The sequence below is a fragment of the Setaria viridis genome, chromosome 5 (assembly GCF_005286985.2).
Source record: "Setaria viridis chromosome 5, Setaria_viridis_v4.0, whole genome shotgun sequence".
NCBI lineage: Eukaryota > Viridiplantae > Streptophyta > Magnoliopsida > Poales > Poaceae > Setaria > Setaria viridis.
Window position 1 is genome coordinate 37,627,525 of NC_048267.2, and position 18,404 is coordinate 37,645,928.

The 18,404-nt window shown below is 43.6% G+C and overlaps 2 protein-coding genes across 3 annotated transcripts; one reads left to right on the forward strand and one right to left on the reverse strand.

The window, feature by feature from the left end:
* Positions 1–4,973: 4,973 nt before the first annotated feature.
* On the reverse strand, positions 4,974–13,546 carry LOC117854667 (putative AC transposase). The gene is given in 7 exon segments (XM_072293734.1): positions 4,974–5,461; positions 7,846–8,195; positions 9,906–10,061; positions 10,174–11,432; positions 11,434–11,474; positions 11,477–12,264; positions 12,266–13,546. Coding segments are annotated over 4 exon segments (2,217 nt in total). The 5' UTR covers positions 13,543–13,546; the 3' UTR covers positions 4,974–5,461; positions 7,846–8,195; positions 9,906–10,061; positions 10,174–11,321.
* LOC117854666 (uncharacterized) lies at positions 5,203–8,525 on the forward strand. Of its 2 annotated transcripts, none has more exons than XM_034736892.2 (5): positions 5,203–5,343; positions 5,446–5,518; positions 5,601–5,687; positions 5,771–5,971; positions 6,381–8,525. In XM_034736892.2, exons 2-5 carry the CDS (start codon positions 5,488–5,490, stop codon positions 8,384–8,386), a joined length of 2,325 nt encoding a protein of 774 aa, XP_034592783.1. In that variant the 5' UTR covers positions 5,203–5,343; positions 5,446–5,487; the 3' UTR covers positions 8,387–8,525. The 2 variants fall into 2 exon arrangements, with proteins under 2 accessions (XP_034592783.1, XP_034592784.1); XM_034736893.2 differs by having other exon boundaries at positions 5,254–5,343; positions 5,454–5,518.
* Positions 13,547–18,404: the final 4,858 nt, after the last annotated feature.

The window sequence follows — 18,404 nt, forward strand, 5'->3', positions numbered from 1 at the left end:
GACAGAGCTGCATGGGAGGGGCTAGAGAGCTGCAGCGCGACATGGTGCGGTGGATCTAGACGGGGCGGCGCAGTGGAGCGGCAAATGCACGGGTGTGGTGGAGAGGCCCCAGTGGGGCCGTGTGGGTGCGGCGTGGAGGACAACACATAGAGGAGCGGAGGTGGAGGCCGGCCAGTAGAGTTGAGCGGAGGTGGGGTAACGGAGGGTGGGCGGCGCTAGAGTAGTGGAGCACCGGTGGAGCATGGCTGAGCGAGCTCGAGGCCGCCGAAGGGAGCTCCGGCGCCGCGAGGAGGACGGCGCTGGTGCGAGCTCGCGGGGAGGTGTTTAAAACGGGGCTCCGCCCAAGGGGTGATCCGGTGCCGGACGAGCATGCTCGAGCTCTGCCTTGGGGATCCGCCGCCGGCTAGGCCGAGCTCGGGCACGCTCAGTGGAGCGGGGAGGCCGGCGCCAGCGACGGCGGGCGGTGCGGCGTGAGGCCGGCGGTCGGGGCGGCTGGGAAGGCGTCGTGAGGAGGAGGGCACGGTGGGGAGGACTGCGGGGGTGGTAGCCTGGGGAAAAAGATAAGGTGTAAGAAAAATAAAAGAGAATGATAGGTGGGCTCCATAGATAACTGTTGCTAACGGTGCCAAGATTGCATCCAACCCATCCCTCTCAACATTTGCAACCAAACAAAAAAAAAAACTAGGACGGACATGTCTCTCTCAACAAAACACGAAATGAGTCGAATCCAACCAAAAAAGGAGGGATGGAGCTAGGGGGTGTTTGGATACCACCCGCTAAAGTTTAGCACCTGTCACATCGGATGTTTGGATACTAATTAGGAGTATTAAATATAGATTAATTACAAAACTAATTGCACTGATGGAGTCTAATTCGTGAGACGAATATATTAAACCTAATTAGCCCATGATTTGATAATGTGGTGCTACAGTAACCATTTGCTAATGATGGATTAATTAGGCTTAATAGATTTATCTCACGAATTAGCCTAGAGGTTCTGCAATTATTTTTATAATTTGCTTAATTTAGTCCTCCTAATTAGCATCCGAACATCTAATGTGACAATGTTAAAGTTTAGCGCTTATCCAACAAACACCCATGATTAGCAACCAACCAACCGCCGCGAGATTTGGCTTTCTGGGGCGCAAGATCGAGGGCCTGTGTGCCGGTGCCAGTGCGCTGCTACGACGACGTGCTACGGAAGTTGGGCGCCGATAAAGCTGCTGCATGCCACGACGTCACGGATTCGTGCTGCATCGCGTGCTGCATAAAATCGCTGCGTTGGACAACAGTTTCTCTCGGATCGAGAAAGCTAGACGAAAGATGCGGTTAAAATATGCTCGAATGGGCCAGTATTTTACGTGGATTCAGTACGCATAGAGCACTGCACTGATAATCTTCTTTACTGAGCGGCAAAGGGCGCCAATAGCAAGCTCCAATGCTCCATGGTTAGCAAATTAGTAGGGGTTTCTACAAATAGTAGTTACAATCATGCAAAGATACATGCCGTCGACACGTACAGATCCTGGATCGATCAGATTCCACTTACGGCGTGGTTGGTTGTATTTCATTGGCCAAGCTTGGAGAGACAATCTTCTTGATTTTCCTCTGTTTCCTTGCCTGATTGCGTCTGGGGCCATAGCCACACTGATGCAAAAGCACCAATTCAATCCATAAATCTAATTAAACTGGTAGGAAACCATTCGATATACTTGAAGATGGAAATAAGACTTGGCTACACTTATTCTATTTAATTGCGCACGTCAGAATTCGAATTCGAACATCTTTTAAGACCTATGACGATCCTAATAATATCATATTAAGGCTCCCTTTGGTATGGCTTCTCAAAGTGCTTCTCCACCAATTTTTGATGAAACCCTACCAAAGGTTAATTTCAAAACGGCTTCACCACCGAAGCCGGGGAGAAGCTGCAAAACGGCTTACACTAGAGAGGAGGAGAAAAAAAAAGTGGCTTCACCGGCTTCTTCCCTCTCTCCAAGCATTAATGATCATAAAATTACCCATATTGCTATTGAGAAACTGGTTTACCAAACGTTTTGCAAAACGGCTTCAGCTCCACTAGATAAACCACTCCACCAAAGAAGCTGAAGCCGGAGCCATTTTGGAAGGAACTGGAGCTCTACCAAACGAGACCTAAGTTGCATACATTAACTAATTCAATCTAAAAACGCAATGTAGCTGGAAAAAAGAAAGCACTCGCCACATTTGTGCGACACGCCAGCTTGTACACACAGTTGGACTGGCTCAAAAGTCCTTGATCATCTCAGCCGACGACCTTGATCATGATTCATGCAACACACACGCGAACGTGTATGTACCCTTGAAATATTGTTCACTTCCGATCCGTCGCATAATACTCATTTCGTCCCAAATGTTAAATTTAACATTTCTAAATTAATAGTTTTTACAGTTTATACAGACATCTACGACCTTCGATCGGGAAGATGGAAGGGAGCTAGCTCTAAGCTCTGCAAATTAATGGTCGTACTCCCCTACGCAGCTACCAGTAACCGTAAGGTGCGGTCAGCTAGCTAGCGCCTCGGCGGCCGGCCGGCCGCCTGGCCGGTGGGCGTGCGTACTTGCAGATCCACACGGCCAATGCATGCGCAAAGCCATATCGGAGGGGCGCAGATCACATGCGAGCACGCGCGCGTGCCGTGGTTCATGTGCGCGCGTGCATGCATCTATACGTGGTCCATCCTATATGTTCTGAATGCTAAAACGTACGCACATTAGTGCTTTTGAGCAAAATGTGATAATCAAAGTGGTTATCGTAGTGCAAAGGAACAACTTCCACAAACAGTCACTGACAAGTATGTTCCTACTCGATGTCAAAGTGTGGAGGACTATCCATCAGTCAGTCAGTGTTTAGATAGGATTTATAGAGTTGGATTTTATATAATATTGCGACATAAACTATGATACGTTTTTTAATTAAAAACTGTTCATAAAGTATGGGTCAAACGGATCTAGCAATTCACGAGGTTTCGGACAAAACTAAAAAGAAAAAGAAAACCCTACTATATGTTGCTTACTGGCACGGATGTGGTCTCAACCATTGACTAACATCGAGCTTCAAAGATGTTGGTGGTCCCGGTCTACCACGCGTCGCTAGTGCGCCGCATGATCTGCCAGCATGGGGTATTGTCTGTACACCAGTAACCAATGCCCACCCAGGATGCATCGAAAAGCAAGTTCATATATTCGTACTATCATTCATGTAAAGTCAGTAATAGATGCATGGTTTAGCGTGAAGTTAAGAACGACATGGGACCAAACTTCGTTTGCACAAACATCGTAGCAATCCACGGTCCTTGCAATACTCTATCCATTTCAAAACATTGTAGCAATTCACAGACCTTGCAATACTCTATCCATTTCAAAATACAGTACGTACTCGGATTATTCGAAAACATTAGATATTATAAATTTTGATTAACTATTAATCAAATTTTGCACATGTTTAATATACACAAAAGTGTATCCTTAATTAGATTCATATTTCAAATATTTTGAATAAGATTTGGTTTCATATCAATTGACAATAAATCACAAGAGAAATTAATTATCAAAGTATATTTTTAAATATATATATAATATCTTAATCTGCCTTATAAAAAAGAAAGGGAGGGGATAGATGCTAGGGTTTACAATCATGATTTTTCTTCTCTCGATTTAAGCGAAAAATAGAGATTTGATACAGGTCAAAGATATTAATTATAGCGTCATTGAAAATTAAAGGCTTGCATTGTAAAATAGTGATTCACATTGCTGCATTATTTAAGCACTGTAACAGTTTATCTATTTTTTTCAAGAATGTCCGGGGAGGGGGAACTCCACCTAAATGCATTCATTGAAAGGAAATGACCTGACGAAAGTATGGTCAGGTCATTTTCCTTAACTAGGTTTTCATTATATCCTCGCCAATTCAAGAAGTGGTTTACGGTTTACCTACAAGTAGGCTTACGAGTTGGTGGCGTAATGTACCACAACAAATATTACTTCACCTTGTTGTAAATATAAGTCATTTAGGTGTCTTAGTTTGACTATCGATTTTGTGCATATATATTATTTGAAATAGAGTTATATACATGTTTTGAAATAATTTTGATCAATATGTTACTCTGCAAAGAAAAACACAAACCATATGTTCTACTCTATGTAACATTTTTATATATTATTGATGGCCAGAGCCCAAAGTTAAAAATATTTGACTAACAAAAATCTCGATTTGACCTATATTTGCAACTGTAGGAAGTACATGCCACTGTTGCGTTCCATGTGACTGAATTGCAAATTATCACCAAGTCTCGTGTCACGGAAAGTTCAAGTTTAAACAAATCCTAGTAAAAAAAACTTCAAACAAATAAGCTAGCTTATCAACAACCACTACGATAGATTGAGCTGGCGATAGCAATCATAAACACACATTTTCTTAGGAAAGCATGAGGTGGAAAACAACTTCCACCCTGTACGAAAGGGAACAACAACAGAAGTCTCTGGAAGTCTGTGAAGCAGGCTAGTAGCAGAAAGGGAGGTGTAGGCCATGATTACACCAAAAACATAACAACATGTTCCCCTCCAACTCAACTGGATCCAGCTTTAGAGCCAAACCAACCATGATAATGCTTCCACAAATTAAATCCCTGAGACAGGGAGCATGACTTGGGAAGAATCAAATGTGCCCACAGGCATACTTAAACCATTAAACCTGCGCCGAAAGCTTGATTGGTTGAAATGTTCTAGCTGATGCTCATCACATTCTGTCAAAAGGCAAGCCTAGGATCGCTGACGTTTTTGCCAACTCCTCACATATTTAGTAGAAACAAAACAAACTCTTGTGCTGCCTGTAAAAGGGTCCAGGTCCTGTTTCACATACTGATCTTCAGTAACTTATGTCTTCTTCAGGGCACATCGATTCACAACAAGCTGATAACAGGTTGAGAGAAGAATAAAATAAAGTTCATGCTCCCAATTTATAAGACTGCAAGCAAATAAGCATGTCCTTTGCTCAGCAAACCCAATATGACTAAGCCTTTGTGATTAAAGAATTCAGCTTTCCTGCTGAATTCCAGTAGACCCTATTTTCTAAACAAATCGAGTCATGTTGCTGAATGATGTGGTCATAATACAATCAGATCACTGGCTTTACTTTAGTTAACTTTTCAAAAATTATTAAGAGGAAATTGTGACCCACAAAGCTAGAGTTTCTTATAATGAGCTCCCTGCACTACAAATACTGCAAGGCTCACAGGCAGCGATATGCTGTCTTGTTGTGCTCTTTCTAGATAATCTTGAAGTGTCTGCCATCAATCCATCATGGTCTGTGGTGCTCACTTGCACATCCCCTTTTCTTTCATATCTCATAATTTCCGCTCCAGGTTCGGTTTGAGCTAACTAAAATCCTGTTCTGATTGCTCATAGTGTTTCAGAACTTGAGCTGCAAAGTGTGGTGGGAGTGAGATCATGGGAAACAACAACGTCATTGGACAACAAGGTATGCATTTTGCTGAATACAGTATGCTATCTAACAATGAGGTTTCAGTATTTCACTAATTATCTTCTTTTCGACATTTCAGTATCAGAAGAGACCGCTAACAGAGTCGACAAAACCATTGAGCATTCAAGTGATTCACCCGGGCTCAACAGCACGAACAGTGAAACAAGTATGGCTACTGGTGTACTAATTTAGGCAAAAATTCAGTATAATGAATCAGCACTGATCTGCCTGTGTATGCGACTATGCTAGATAATGAGAAGGATGGCACTGAGGATGTCAATTTGTCAAAGTCCACAAAGGACCCCATCATTATCAATGCTGAAGATAAGCAGGTGGCCTCGTATCAAAATATTTCATCAGATAAGATGGAAGGCTTAGATGAGAAAAACAGGGGCTCAATTCAGGATAACACATCAACACAAGATGATCAGAGTAGCAACTCACCAAAAGGTTAGTTCAGTTCTCCGATTTCAGCTTCTAGCTAGCTTGGTAACTTGCCATATCATTTTTATTTACTTGCTTTAGTTCAGAAAAGTTCTCCCGTCATCCCTAATTAGTGAAGAAGCATGGCTATCATAGAAATTTTCATGATGCCAGTGGTAAAAAAAAATGAAAATAGCCCCCTAAAACAGGAATGAAAAATAGCAAGGTAAATATGGAGATTCCAAAGGAATGCATATATACTCCTATTAGGCAGCTACCCCCCTTACCATGCTATCTTCAACAAACAACTACGCTTGAACAAATAAACTTCGGAATATAACATTGATGACTATTCACTAACACAAAAGCACCATTACTGCTTTTGGTTCCCCTTTAGCTCTGAATTCTCTTAACAAAAACAAGCAATTTGGTACAGATGATGAACCATTGAGGAAAGAAGCAATTGAAACAACCATATTTTCAACCGAAATAATTGCTCTTGTTAGCACCACAATTGAAGATGTAACAAGAAACAAGGACAGTTCAGTCTCTAGTGAAGAAATCAAACAACTTTTGCATGGGACTAGAGATGCAAGTGAAGCAAATATTGAAAGCAGCTATAAATCATTATTACAGGAAAATATAGAAGGTTCACTAGAAGATCAGGAAGAAACTAGCAGCCATGAAAATGCCCCCATGGATGGTAATCTAACTGGTGAAGATACAACTGAAAACTTAGAACAAGGATACATTGAGGTGCCAACGGTAGAGGTGGCAATGCAAGGAGAAACTACATCATCAACAGAATCAATTGTCAGCACTTATCTTGATGCTGATGACTCTGAGATCAAGGAAGTTGTAATAGAAGATAAGCCTGGACAAAGAGACAGTCCACCAGATGTGCAGCCATTAGATGGCATAAACATAGAGGCATCCACGAATGACAACATACAAACACAAATATCACATGACAAGGAAGAAATCAGTGCAATCAGCAAAATTGCAGCAGTGAAGCTTATGATTGAAAGTGATCAGGCACTTGAGGATGATAAGCTTATCCATGGATTGGGAAATCAGGATGAAGATAGTACAGAATGGACATCATGTGATAATCTCTATAATGGTGAAGTTGTTGCAAAGTGTCAGTCATCTTTAAGAAATCCAACTGCAATAAGTGACCAAGAACTGGGAAATGAGCAAAATGAGAGGATAGTTGCTTCAAGACAGATTTCAGCTTCTGTTACTTCAAAAGTGGAGCATACTGACATAAAAACAATATACAAGGAAGAAGAAATTGTTGAGAGAACTGTCGCTGTTTGGAATTTTGATGATAATTTTGCAGCAGAGAAGGAACCTGAAGTATATGATGATGACTTAATCAGTATTGCTGAGGTCAACGGAAAGGATTTTACAGGCTTGCATTCATCTTCATTGAATCGTCATCTTATTATGAATGAAGTGAAGGTACAAAGAGAAGTCAATGGAGTAAATGGAACAGTAGAGTTCAATAAAGAGACAGTAAAGGAAAATTTAGAAGAAGATGATAAGGTAAATACTGCAGAAGGATTAGGTCTCCATGCTGATGCCCATGTAGTGGCAAAGGAGGAAGGAGACCCATCCAACTTACTGATGACATTGCCGTCAACTCCTCTTCAATTACTAGAAGATATTGACAAAGAGGTGTACATAACTAGAGATACACAAGAAACTACGACCAGCACACAAGGTGACCAGTCTCAACTGATACTGCTTGAAGAATATGAAGTTGTGAAACTTGAGAATGGTGAAATTTCAAGCAAATGTATGCAGTTGGCGGCAAAAAATTCGAATGTAGGCATAATCTCTATTGATGGTGTCAACCATGAGAAAGTAGGCACAAGCACTAGAGCCTCAGAATTTACCTTTGAAGCCAACCAGAAGGAAGTCACAGCAAGCACTGCAGCTACAGGCTTTACTGCTGAATGCAATCAGGCAAAAGTCACATCAAGTGTTGATATTGCTACCGAGGAACAGCATCCTCTTCAGACATCAACTCCAGGGAGAGAAGCTGGTGAAGAGACTCCATTACTTCAGGCAGTGCAAAGTATAGGTTTTTTCAGTTCTACTATACAGCATATCCAAGTAGATGTGGAAATTCCCATGACTGACATTGCTGTGATGCAATTTAAAGCTGAAGCTGAGGAAGAATCTGAGAAGAGCCCACTGTTAAGCCCCAGGGAAACATCAGGAGACTTCAGAATACCAAATCATTCTGCAAGAAACAAGAAACCATTTCAGAGCTTACTGACAGAAGGAGAAGTTGGTATGTGGTCTCCATTGAAGGAAACGGAACCAAACCCAAAGAGCAATATCATGATTAGTTCACCAAGAAACGAAGAAAAGAAGAAGCCAAGATCCTCTCTTTTTACCAGTTGCATGTGTTGCGCTACTACTACGAGCTAATGTATGGCTCCATGTGTGAGCTTTTCCTTTCCTTGATTCCTCAGTGTTTGGTTGATTGTTTTGTGCTACATGCTTGATGATTGAGTTGGTATCGTGAAACACGTATTTCCCAAAGTATAAATTTTGATATTGAAAGCAATATGGCTCGGGAATAGTAGATTGATTAGGATGCAAAGCACCGGGTTACATATATAGGCTAGGGTCTCCAGGGTTTATAGAAACACCACCAATCAGGAGATCCTAGCCTAATAGGATAACACCTACCTAATCCCTAAGGGGTGGTGCACAGCAACAGGCCTGTGCGGCCAGCACCCAAGGCCCATAGGGCCAGCCAAGCTAACCTGTCTAACAGATATCACAATTTGTGCTTGATTGGGTATTTGTAAATTTACACCAGTGTATGTGATGAGAAGAATGAATGGCTTGGGGTTATATCAGCAATTACGTACCCAGTGGTCTAAAGAGTTATCTAGACAAATGTGCCATTTGTGTATTGTGATAGTGTAATATAGCATTTCAGTATCCAATGGCTCCTCAGTAATTGTTCTATTCCCAAAATAAGGCATATTTGTTCATATGATCTAAGCATACCCCACATATCTCCCTATTTTCTTTAGTTTTTTCTTATTCCAAAACTATACTTCAAAAGCCATGATCCAGTGTATGTTATTTTTAGCCAGATAAACAAAAGCAGGTTTAATAAATCAAAATGTTCGCTTCATAGTTCAGAATAATTTACCTAACACTCTCTTATAAAGGACAGACTGGAAGAGTAAACCCTTTCAAGAGAATAAAAAACCTACCAGTTTGTGATCTTTCATGTTAGGTGACACAACAAAATATATCACTGACCTATCAAGTGCTCCTCAGATTATGTTTTCAAGTTGTCCAACTAATCGCGATTAGTCGTCCTAGTCGCTACTGAGGCAACTTGATTTTAACTGCGATTGGTCAGAAAGTCACCCTATTAGTCACGATTAATCACAATTAATCGGCCTAGTAGGTACTGAGGTGACTAGACTAGACTTTCCGATTTGAAAACGTTCCTGAATAATCAGTGCACGCACATGTATGTCCCCAAATCATAAATTAGTCAGTTCACATGCCACCCAATTCCACGTCATCCCAGAGGACGATGCTTCCCATGATGCTTTCTGTGTCATAGAACGACAGCCATCATCAAAATTTTGTCTAAAATTTTCCAGAAAACTAAACTGTGATAAGAAAATATCCTGATTATGCAATTTATATTTCATTATATGAGTGTTCAGTAAATCCAATGCAGACATCGTGGAATTTTAGAGACAACTCTGTCTGAATCAGATGATTTTCACCAATTTCTCCGTTAAAACAAAAAACATGAATCCAAAAAACAAGATATGCTTAGATAACTGAAGCGGAAAATAGGGAATAGAACTCAGGAGATAACCGAAGCGGGGGCAATGTGGAAAATGTTGCAATAACAATGTTGGCATACTGAACGAAATGCAAATAAATAATGGCAAAGATGTGTACATACAAACCATGCTTCTCAATGTTTGTCTCCGTAAACTCAGGTATGTTTCATATCGCTGGTCTTCGGTGAATCCATGGTCCTCATTGCTCAATGCAAAGCTGGGAAAGCGCACATGGACGAGCATATAGAGAGCTAAGAGAGGCGTGCCGCAGCCGCAACCTGCCGACCTCGAAGAGAAGGGTTTTGGCAAGGGGAATCCAGATGCTTAGTTTTCAGAAACGCGTGGTATAGGAGAAATGTGCTTCAGGCTGGCGGGAGGAGGGAGGCTAACCGAAGCGGGAGATGAAGCGCGCGTGGTCGCCGCCGGTGAGGTGGCGTTTGAGAGATACCTCGGAGGCGTCGGAGTTCTCAAGGCCACCTGCGTACCCCCGCAGTGGACGGTGAAAGGAGCGCAACGACCGGGGCAGCGCCGTCCTAGCAATGATTCCCGCCAACCGCCTCGCCGGACGCCGGAGAGTGCCGGTGCCAATGCCGCGAGATGGATCCGCCATGGCACCCAACCAATCCAAGCCAATGGAGATTGATGCACTGTTGCCGGCCTCCTGCCGACTGCCGTCCCGGCAGCTCGCACTAAGAAGGCCTCTCTGCCTCGCAGGGAGATGCGCGCACCACGGCACTTTGCCTCTGCACCTGCAGCAGCTAGGGATGAAAACGGGAAAATGCCGTAACCATTCCCGCTCCTGTATTTTTTTTTCCGGGAACGAAACGAGAACGGGAAGGTCGTCCTTTTCCGGAACGGAAACGGAAACGGGAAGGTCGGCCTGGAAAACGAAATCGGTATTACGGATATCGGAACAGAATAATTTGAACAGGAATGTATTGATTACGATCGGGAAGCGGTAATATATCAATATATGTAACCATTTAAAATAGTAAGCTCGATGCAGCAATAGCAACCATATGCAAATAAGTTGACAAGTTTATAACGTTCACAAGTTCATAACGTTCACAAGTTGACAAGTTCAAATTAAAAAAAATTAGTTCATGTATGTGATCAGGCAAGCCAACAACACGCGGCCACAACCACAAGTCCTTCCAGAGTTCCAGCCACAACAGTAACACAAGTCCGTAATTCACAAGTCCAAATTAAAAAAAAGCATGCCACAACCACGTCTCCAGTTGATATTTCTACACGTCAAAGAAGGCCAGATCATCTGTATGTGACCCATCTTCTTTATTACTGTCCGCGACATCGTCGTCCTACAAACAAATAGGAGGCATCCATCTTCAGAGTTACAGTAGCAAACAATATTTAAAATGACTTAAACTATATAGTAAAATGACCTCAATCTTCAGCTTTGAAGCAAGGGAACCAATCTTCTTATCTAAAAATCATAGTTAGCCAAGATACAAGATACATATATCAGAAAACATGATGATGATAAAATTTTGTACAATAATTAAAACTGAGATGTTTTCCTAACCTCTTCTTTCTGTAGCAACCTAATCTTTCATGCATGTCAAAGCTTCAACCATTTCAGGATCAAGACGGCTACGGAAAGGATCAACAGCACGTCCACCAGCGCTAAAAAGCAGATTCAGAAGCGACGATTGAGACTTGTATAGCTAGCAACGAGCTATTTTTGAAAGAACATGATACTCATCGGTCTGATTCTTCCACCATGCCAAGATATCAAACTGACCACTAAACTTCAAAGGTGGATCTTCCATATACTTTTCCAAGTCATTCATATCATTAGCATCATGCCCACTAGACTCATATAAGAAGTTCTCTAGTTCATCGTCTCCATTGTCCACTAACAGGCCAGCTGTATCTATATCCTTAGCATCATTTGAGCCACCTTTAGACCTCGAAGATGAAGGTTCAGCGGTAGCATAAAACTGGTAGAGTTTCTTGATGACATCAACAAGTTCATCAACATAAACTTAAGATGAGGTACCATGAAATTTTCTGATGTAGAACTCCATCAGTCTTTTCTTATATCTAGAATCTAGAAAGCAGGTAACAACAAGTGTAGTGGATGATTTCTTCCAATATTTTTCAAACTTCCTACTCATAGAACTTGCCATTGCACTAATAGTGGTATCTTGACAAACTGACCATTCATATAGTAAAATATTTATCTCACAAAACCCTCTATAGAACAGATTTGCAGTGGGATATAAAGTACTAGACAACAGTTCAGTAAGATCAAAGAATTTCTTCAAGCATTGGAACAATTTAAATGCCATGACCCATTCACTAAGAGAAGGAGTGATTTTTTCATATCTACAGCGATCTGACGATTTGAGCCTCATGAATGCATCTTTGTAGTACAAAGCATCTCGAAGCATCAAATACGTGGAATTCCATCTGGTTGACACATCTAGTGAAAGGTCCTTGTTTGTATCCAATCCACACAGTTGCACGCTTCATGAGCTCCTCCCATTGCAATGGAGATCCTTTGACAGCAAGAACTAGTTGTCTAATATTCTCAATTGTGGGTGTGATTACACTCAAACCATCTCTAGCAACAAGGTTCAGTATGTGACAAGCACACCTCACATGGAAGAATATTTCATCACATATCAAAGATGTTGCACGAGCATTGGCCTTCAGATTAGAGATGATGTCTTTGACTGCTACTTCATTTGTTGATGCATTGTCCAAGGTCAGAGCAAACATTCTCTTGTTAATATACCACTTAACCATAAGTTCAGTAAATATCTCTGACAGCTTTGTACCGGTATGACGGCCCTCTACATGCACAAAGTTAACAATCCTTTTCTGGATAGACCAATTGTCATCTATCCAATGCACAGTGACACACATGTATGACTTGTTCTGATTTGAAGTCCACATGTCCATGGTGGCACTAAACCGGCAAGATACAAATTTGAAGTACTCATACAATCTCTACTTTTCAGCTAAGAACATGTTCATAATTTCCTTCCTAATGGTAACCCGAGATCTGATTAGAAAGGTAGAACGCAGAGATTTGATGAATTCAACAAAATACTCATGCTCAGATATATTAAATGGGTACTCATGCATGACTATTGCCAGGTAAAACTTTCTCAAGCTAGCATCTTCATCATACCTGTATGGTACCACAAAAGTGATGTCTTTCTTCTCATCTTTTTCCACTTTGAGCTGCTGCTGGCCCTTCACTATACTATGTGTCATCCTTGGATGGGTCCAAAATCCAGTTGTTCCATAATTACTCTCACATCTACCCTTGTGCTTGCATTTTAGCCACTTGCAATGAGCCCAGACCTGAACATATGTCTTCCCATTATCCTCAATGACCACCCTCTTCTTGGTAAAGTACTGCCATACATCAGATGTGCACCTCTTTTGCCTCTTCCCACAATGCTGATCATCTTCAACAGGTGCAGGCTCATCACCCTCAATAATGATGGCATTTGTTGTATATGTTCCTTGCAGACCTTGCTGTCCAACATTTCCACCACCAGCAGCACCACAATTTCCACCAACACCAGCACCACAATTTCCACCACCAGCAGCACCATTTCCACCACTGCCACTACCACTGCCGCCTACAACAGCTGCACCAACACCACTGCCACTACTAGTGCCACCTCCACTTGGCAAAGAAACCCCATCATCAATTGCTGTTGTTGGACTAGATGCAAGAGTTGCACTAGACAGACACAAACCACTTGTTGACCTTGACATCTTAGATCCTACCAAGAGAAATACATGAATTAGTCAACAACATTTGATTAGTGAATTAGAGAACCATTCTAATATGACAGAAAGGTCCAGAGATTGTAGTTACCTAAGTTTCATGCCATAAATCTCTTAGTATTATCACTACATTCACTAGACAACATCCACCAAACCATCTATATAATTCTATATTCAGTTATCCTTGGGCCAAACAAAATTGTTGATGGTCCAAATGTACACGCTCAATAACAAAAATCAACAGCAGCTACAAGTTAACATTCCACCAGCATATCAAGCTTCTTGTACTGCTACTACTGCCTAATAGTACTAATCTAGTAATCTTAGACATACATACTGAGATTGTATTAGAGTATTGACCTGAGGTTGTTAATTGTTAAGTACCTGAGGTTGGAGTTAGAGTAGGAAGCGGGTGCTATGCACCACCACCGGTAGTGGCGGCTCAAGGATGAGCCAGCGCTTGGATCCTAACGAGCCAGCAGTAGAGGCGACATGACCCGGACCCCAGTAGGCGGCGTCATTAGTCCACCGACGGAGGAGGACGGCTGCCGGGGCAGAGGCCGGAAGGCGCGCGATGGGGCCACCGGCCGCAGGAGCCTGGACGCGGCAGCTGGACTCCTGGAGGCAGACCCTGGATGGCTCACGCGGTGCCTGGAACCTGGACGACTGGACAGAGGTAGGCGGGAGGCGGACCCTGGAGGGAATCGGGATGGAGGTGGGTAGGCGGCACGACGCGCCTGCCTCCTGGAGTCGGGGTTGGGGATGGCCGCTAGCGCTACTGCGCTTAGGGTTTGTGTCTGCCTCTGCCTGGGCAGCTGGGCCTGGTTGCGGTTTAGGTATTTAGCAAAATTTGTTGGGCTAGTAGGCTGCGCGGCCGTGCGGGATGGGAGAGTTTGCTGGCTGTTGGGCTACAAGTTAACGTGGGCTGAAAACGAGGATTTGCCGTGCAAAATACGGGAATACTGTCGGTAATTTTCCTGCCCAAATATGGAACCGTGAATACAGTTGGGAAAACCCCTTAACTAATTTTGTTCCCGTTCCTGCCTAAAATACGGTCTCGGTTTCCTGTTTCCTATTTTTCCTGCAAAACGGTATGCGATCGATTAATGCGGTATACGGTGGCAGGCTGCAGGATGTTTCGGGCCGTGTTGATTGTTGAGTGCCGGTGGAGAAATAAAGAGACCGAGATGGGATGGGTGGGTCCCATCCCAATTTTTTGATAGGATACCTCCCAACTCGTGTTTGCTAAGAAAGATGGATTCGTCCTATTTTTTATTTGGTTGGAGGTACTACTTGGGACGAACACCGTTGTTTCCTTCCGTTAGCCACCGTCAGCGGGTCCCACCTGTCATTTTAACGAACAATCTTCTTCCCCTCACCCCCACCACATGGGGAGCTCACCCGGCCTGCCATGAGCACCGACCACGCCACCTGGACACCTCGCCCTGCCGGCCCTTGGCACTGGCCGCGGTGCCGGGGGAGCTCGCCCCGTCGGCCTTAGGCCCCGACCGCGCCGCTTCCAGCCCTTCCGCCCCCCGCGCCAGCCTCAGATGAAGACGGAGAAGGACAGAACGAGACAGCCCCGAGGTGGGATGACCCCGTCCCATCGTTGTGTCCGGACGGCGGGACAGGGTCATCCCGCATTTTCGTGGTATATTCTTCTTTTAGGACCATCTCATCCCTCATGACTTCGAACCAAACACATCCCATCCCCAAAACCAAACACACCCTAAGATTTTATATACCCTTTGGTATGATGGATATTATCCTGACCATACACCTATACATTGAGGACGACTTGATTGCTGGCTATGAAAAGCCACGCCAGATATTGTGACTGCGCGCCACAATCTGTGGTGTGGTTTTTGGTGGCCACCAACCAAGCAGCCATGAGTACATTTCGAGATTCAGATTGTGTCAGAATTATGTACAGGCATAGCAAAATTATATCCCGTCACTCTATATATATGATGCATCCATGGTACGTGTACACGTTGAATATATAATAAATATGCAGAACCGTCCGTTCTCTGGTTTTCAAATTCATTTGAAACTGAGACCTCTCTCTCCTCTCCGTTCATCCTACCACCGCTGCTCCTCTCTCTCTCCATGGCGACCGTTGACGGTGGTGGATGCGGTCCTGGAACGGCGGCATGCCAGATCCGGCGGTGGTAGAAGCTGATCTCTTTTAATTTTTTATTTATTGTAAGAGTATATAATGGTTTTTGAATATGTTCGATAACGCACCCGAGTAATTTTTTGTGTTGTTTGGTGATTGCTTCGATGAACGAGTTTGGTGTCTAAGCATGCATTTGTACTTCGTAGATTTGTTGAAATGTATAGAGCATTATTGTGGTCAAATGTACAGAGATGTACACATCATCCATCTGGTCTCCTTAGATTCTACTTAATCTCATCTCTTGTCATGTAAGAGAATGCGATATTCACAAAAATGTACAACAGTTATAACTATAAAATAAATATGCTACATATTCAACAAATCCAGGTGAGTAGAGTACATCACCAGAGGGTGCGGTACTAAATGGCATGTGCACATGCAACGGTTATGTTTTGAATTTTGAAATGACGAGAGGTGGAAAAGTCAGTAGCTCCGTCAGTGTCCTGTTTGGCACGGCTCCACTCCTAAACTTCAGCAACTCCATCAAAAAATTCAGCCAAACACCTCAACTCCAAAACTCCATGGAGTTGCCAACTCCATGGAGCTGTAGTGCAAATGGAGGTGGAGTTTTGGAGCACCTCTTTTGCTGCTCCAGAAACCTCTCTTTTGAACCTTCTCGTGGAGTTGGTAGGTAATTACCCACCAATGCCACTGGTTACACAAAAAACGTTTCATTCTATTCTCCCTTATATTCTCCCGAGCCCCACTCGCCGCCAGAGCCCTGCCCGCCGCCGCCCGCCGCCCACTGCCGCCCCCGTCGCCGCGCCCGCCACCTGTCGCCCGCTGCCGCCCGCCGCTCGTCGCCGCCCGCCGCCCGCTGCCGCTCCCGTTGCCGCGCTCGCCGCCCGTCGCCGCCCGTCGCCCGCTGCCGCCCGCCGCCCGTCACCCATCGCCACCCACTCAGCCGCCTGTCGCCGCCCGCCGCCCGTCGCCACCCACTCAGCCGCCTGTCGTCGCCCGTCGCCGCTCGCCGCCCGTCATCGCTTGTCGCCACCCGTCGCCCCGTCGCTACCCACCCCGCCGCCCGTGGAGGGTCTCCCGTGTGCGGCACAGTGCAGTGGAAAAAGGGGAAGAAGAAGATGGGATAGAGAGGATGACAAGTGGGGCCTTAATTGGGGGCCAACAATGGCAATCCACACTGAAATCGATCTTTTTTGGAGCTGAGAGCACCCATCTAGCCAAACACCTCATTTTTGTTCTGGAGTTTTGGAGCGGAGCTGGTTCCATGTGGAGTTCTGGAGTAGAGCAGCTCCACCCGGAGTTGGAGCCATGCCAAACAGAGCTTAGCTCCGTCAGCACCTAAAGGTATTTTATGTAATCCCCATTTGCAAAGATTGTTTCTTTCTCTCGCATCTGCTCTGGTTGTCTTTTGTTTTTCATGTGTCAAGTGGTGCTTTATGTCACATCCACCAGAAGGATCGATGGTACAAATACATTGAAGAAAAAAAGAAAATACGATTCAAAATACGCACATAAGGGATAAAAATCGCACGGAGTTTGGACAACGGTCCGGATAGCTTCTAGCATGCCTGAATGGTGTACAGAACATCGAGAATCTGTAGAGTTGAGTAGTTGACTCGTCGGCCCGTAGTGGGTCAGGCCCTTGCGTCCTGTACCTGTTCGATCAAGCACAAAGTTTTGGCAACAGCACCACTGTTGGAGACAAAAACGGCTAGGCGAGGACAGTAGAATTCATATTGTTGTCAGTCGCTAGGAAGAGTTTTGTCGGTTTGTCCATAGGTTGAGGATAAGGTGTACAATGAAAATTATATACACTAGGCTATTGGGATAAGTTCTATCCGTACCTGAGCTGTTTATCTTGAGATCTGAATTGGATCAGAATCGGTAGACATTACGTTCCATCAAGGGTGTAAAATCCACTTTCGATAAGGCGTAAGTCAAGCGTCAAACGCCTCGTAACGGTCCATAGAAAAATTAGAAGAACAACTACCTAAATATTAGTATGATAATTTAATTGAATGTCTAGTTATTGTACTTAAAATGATCGTTGCTAGTAGGGTAAAAACGCTAGGGTAGAAACGCTTCGTCTAGAAGTCAACAATACCAAAACTCTTATCTATAGTTGTCTAAATTATATTATTTGTTAAGAGTTCTTCGTATTCTTAGTTTTATAGATAAAACATTCTATTCTTGTGATCGTAATTACGCTATGATATAATACCTTTTCAAACATTACGATAAAAAAAGGACCGACGAAACTAAATATGCCACCAATGGTTGATAATAACCGGCAAGTGAAGCACTTCCAACGAGATGTCATTTCGGTGCGTGTGACTAATGGGGCATTGTCACAATCTTGTCACCACAGGATTGAGCGCACAAACTGCCCAACACCCAGTCCTTCAGTATACCTTGCAATTCGATTGATCTTAAGTAGATTCTTGTCGATTTTTCTTTCAGCTTGTACCATTTGTTGCATGGAAATTTTCTCATTGTCATGGATGCGTTCCATGCCATGGATTTGTTTGCAGAATGTTGCTACTGGTGGTAAATTTCTCCATCTCAAACGTAGGCACGCATGATTAGGTGTGGTAATGGATAGTGCTTATGCCTCCTTCACAATCAAGTTCATACCTATCTATTTTCAGCTAAAATCATATATTATTATGGACCGATCCTTATTGAGCCCGATCTTAGATTGCTAGGCTAA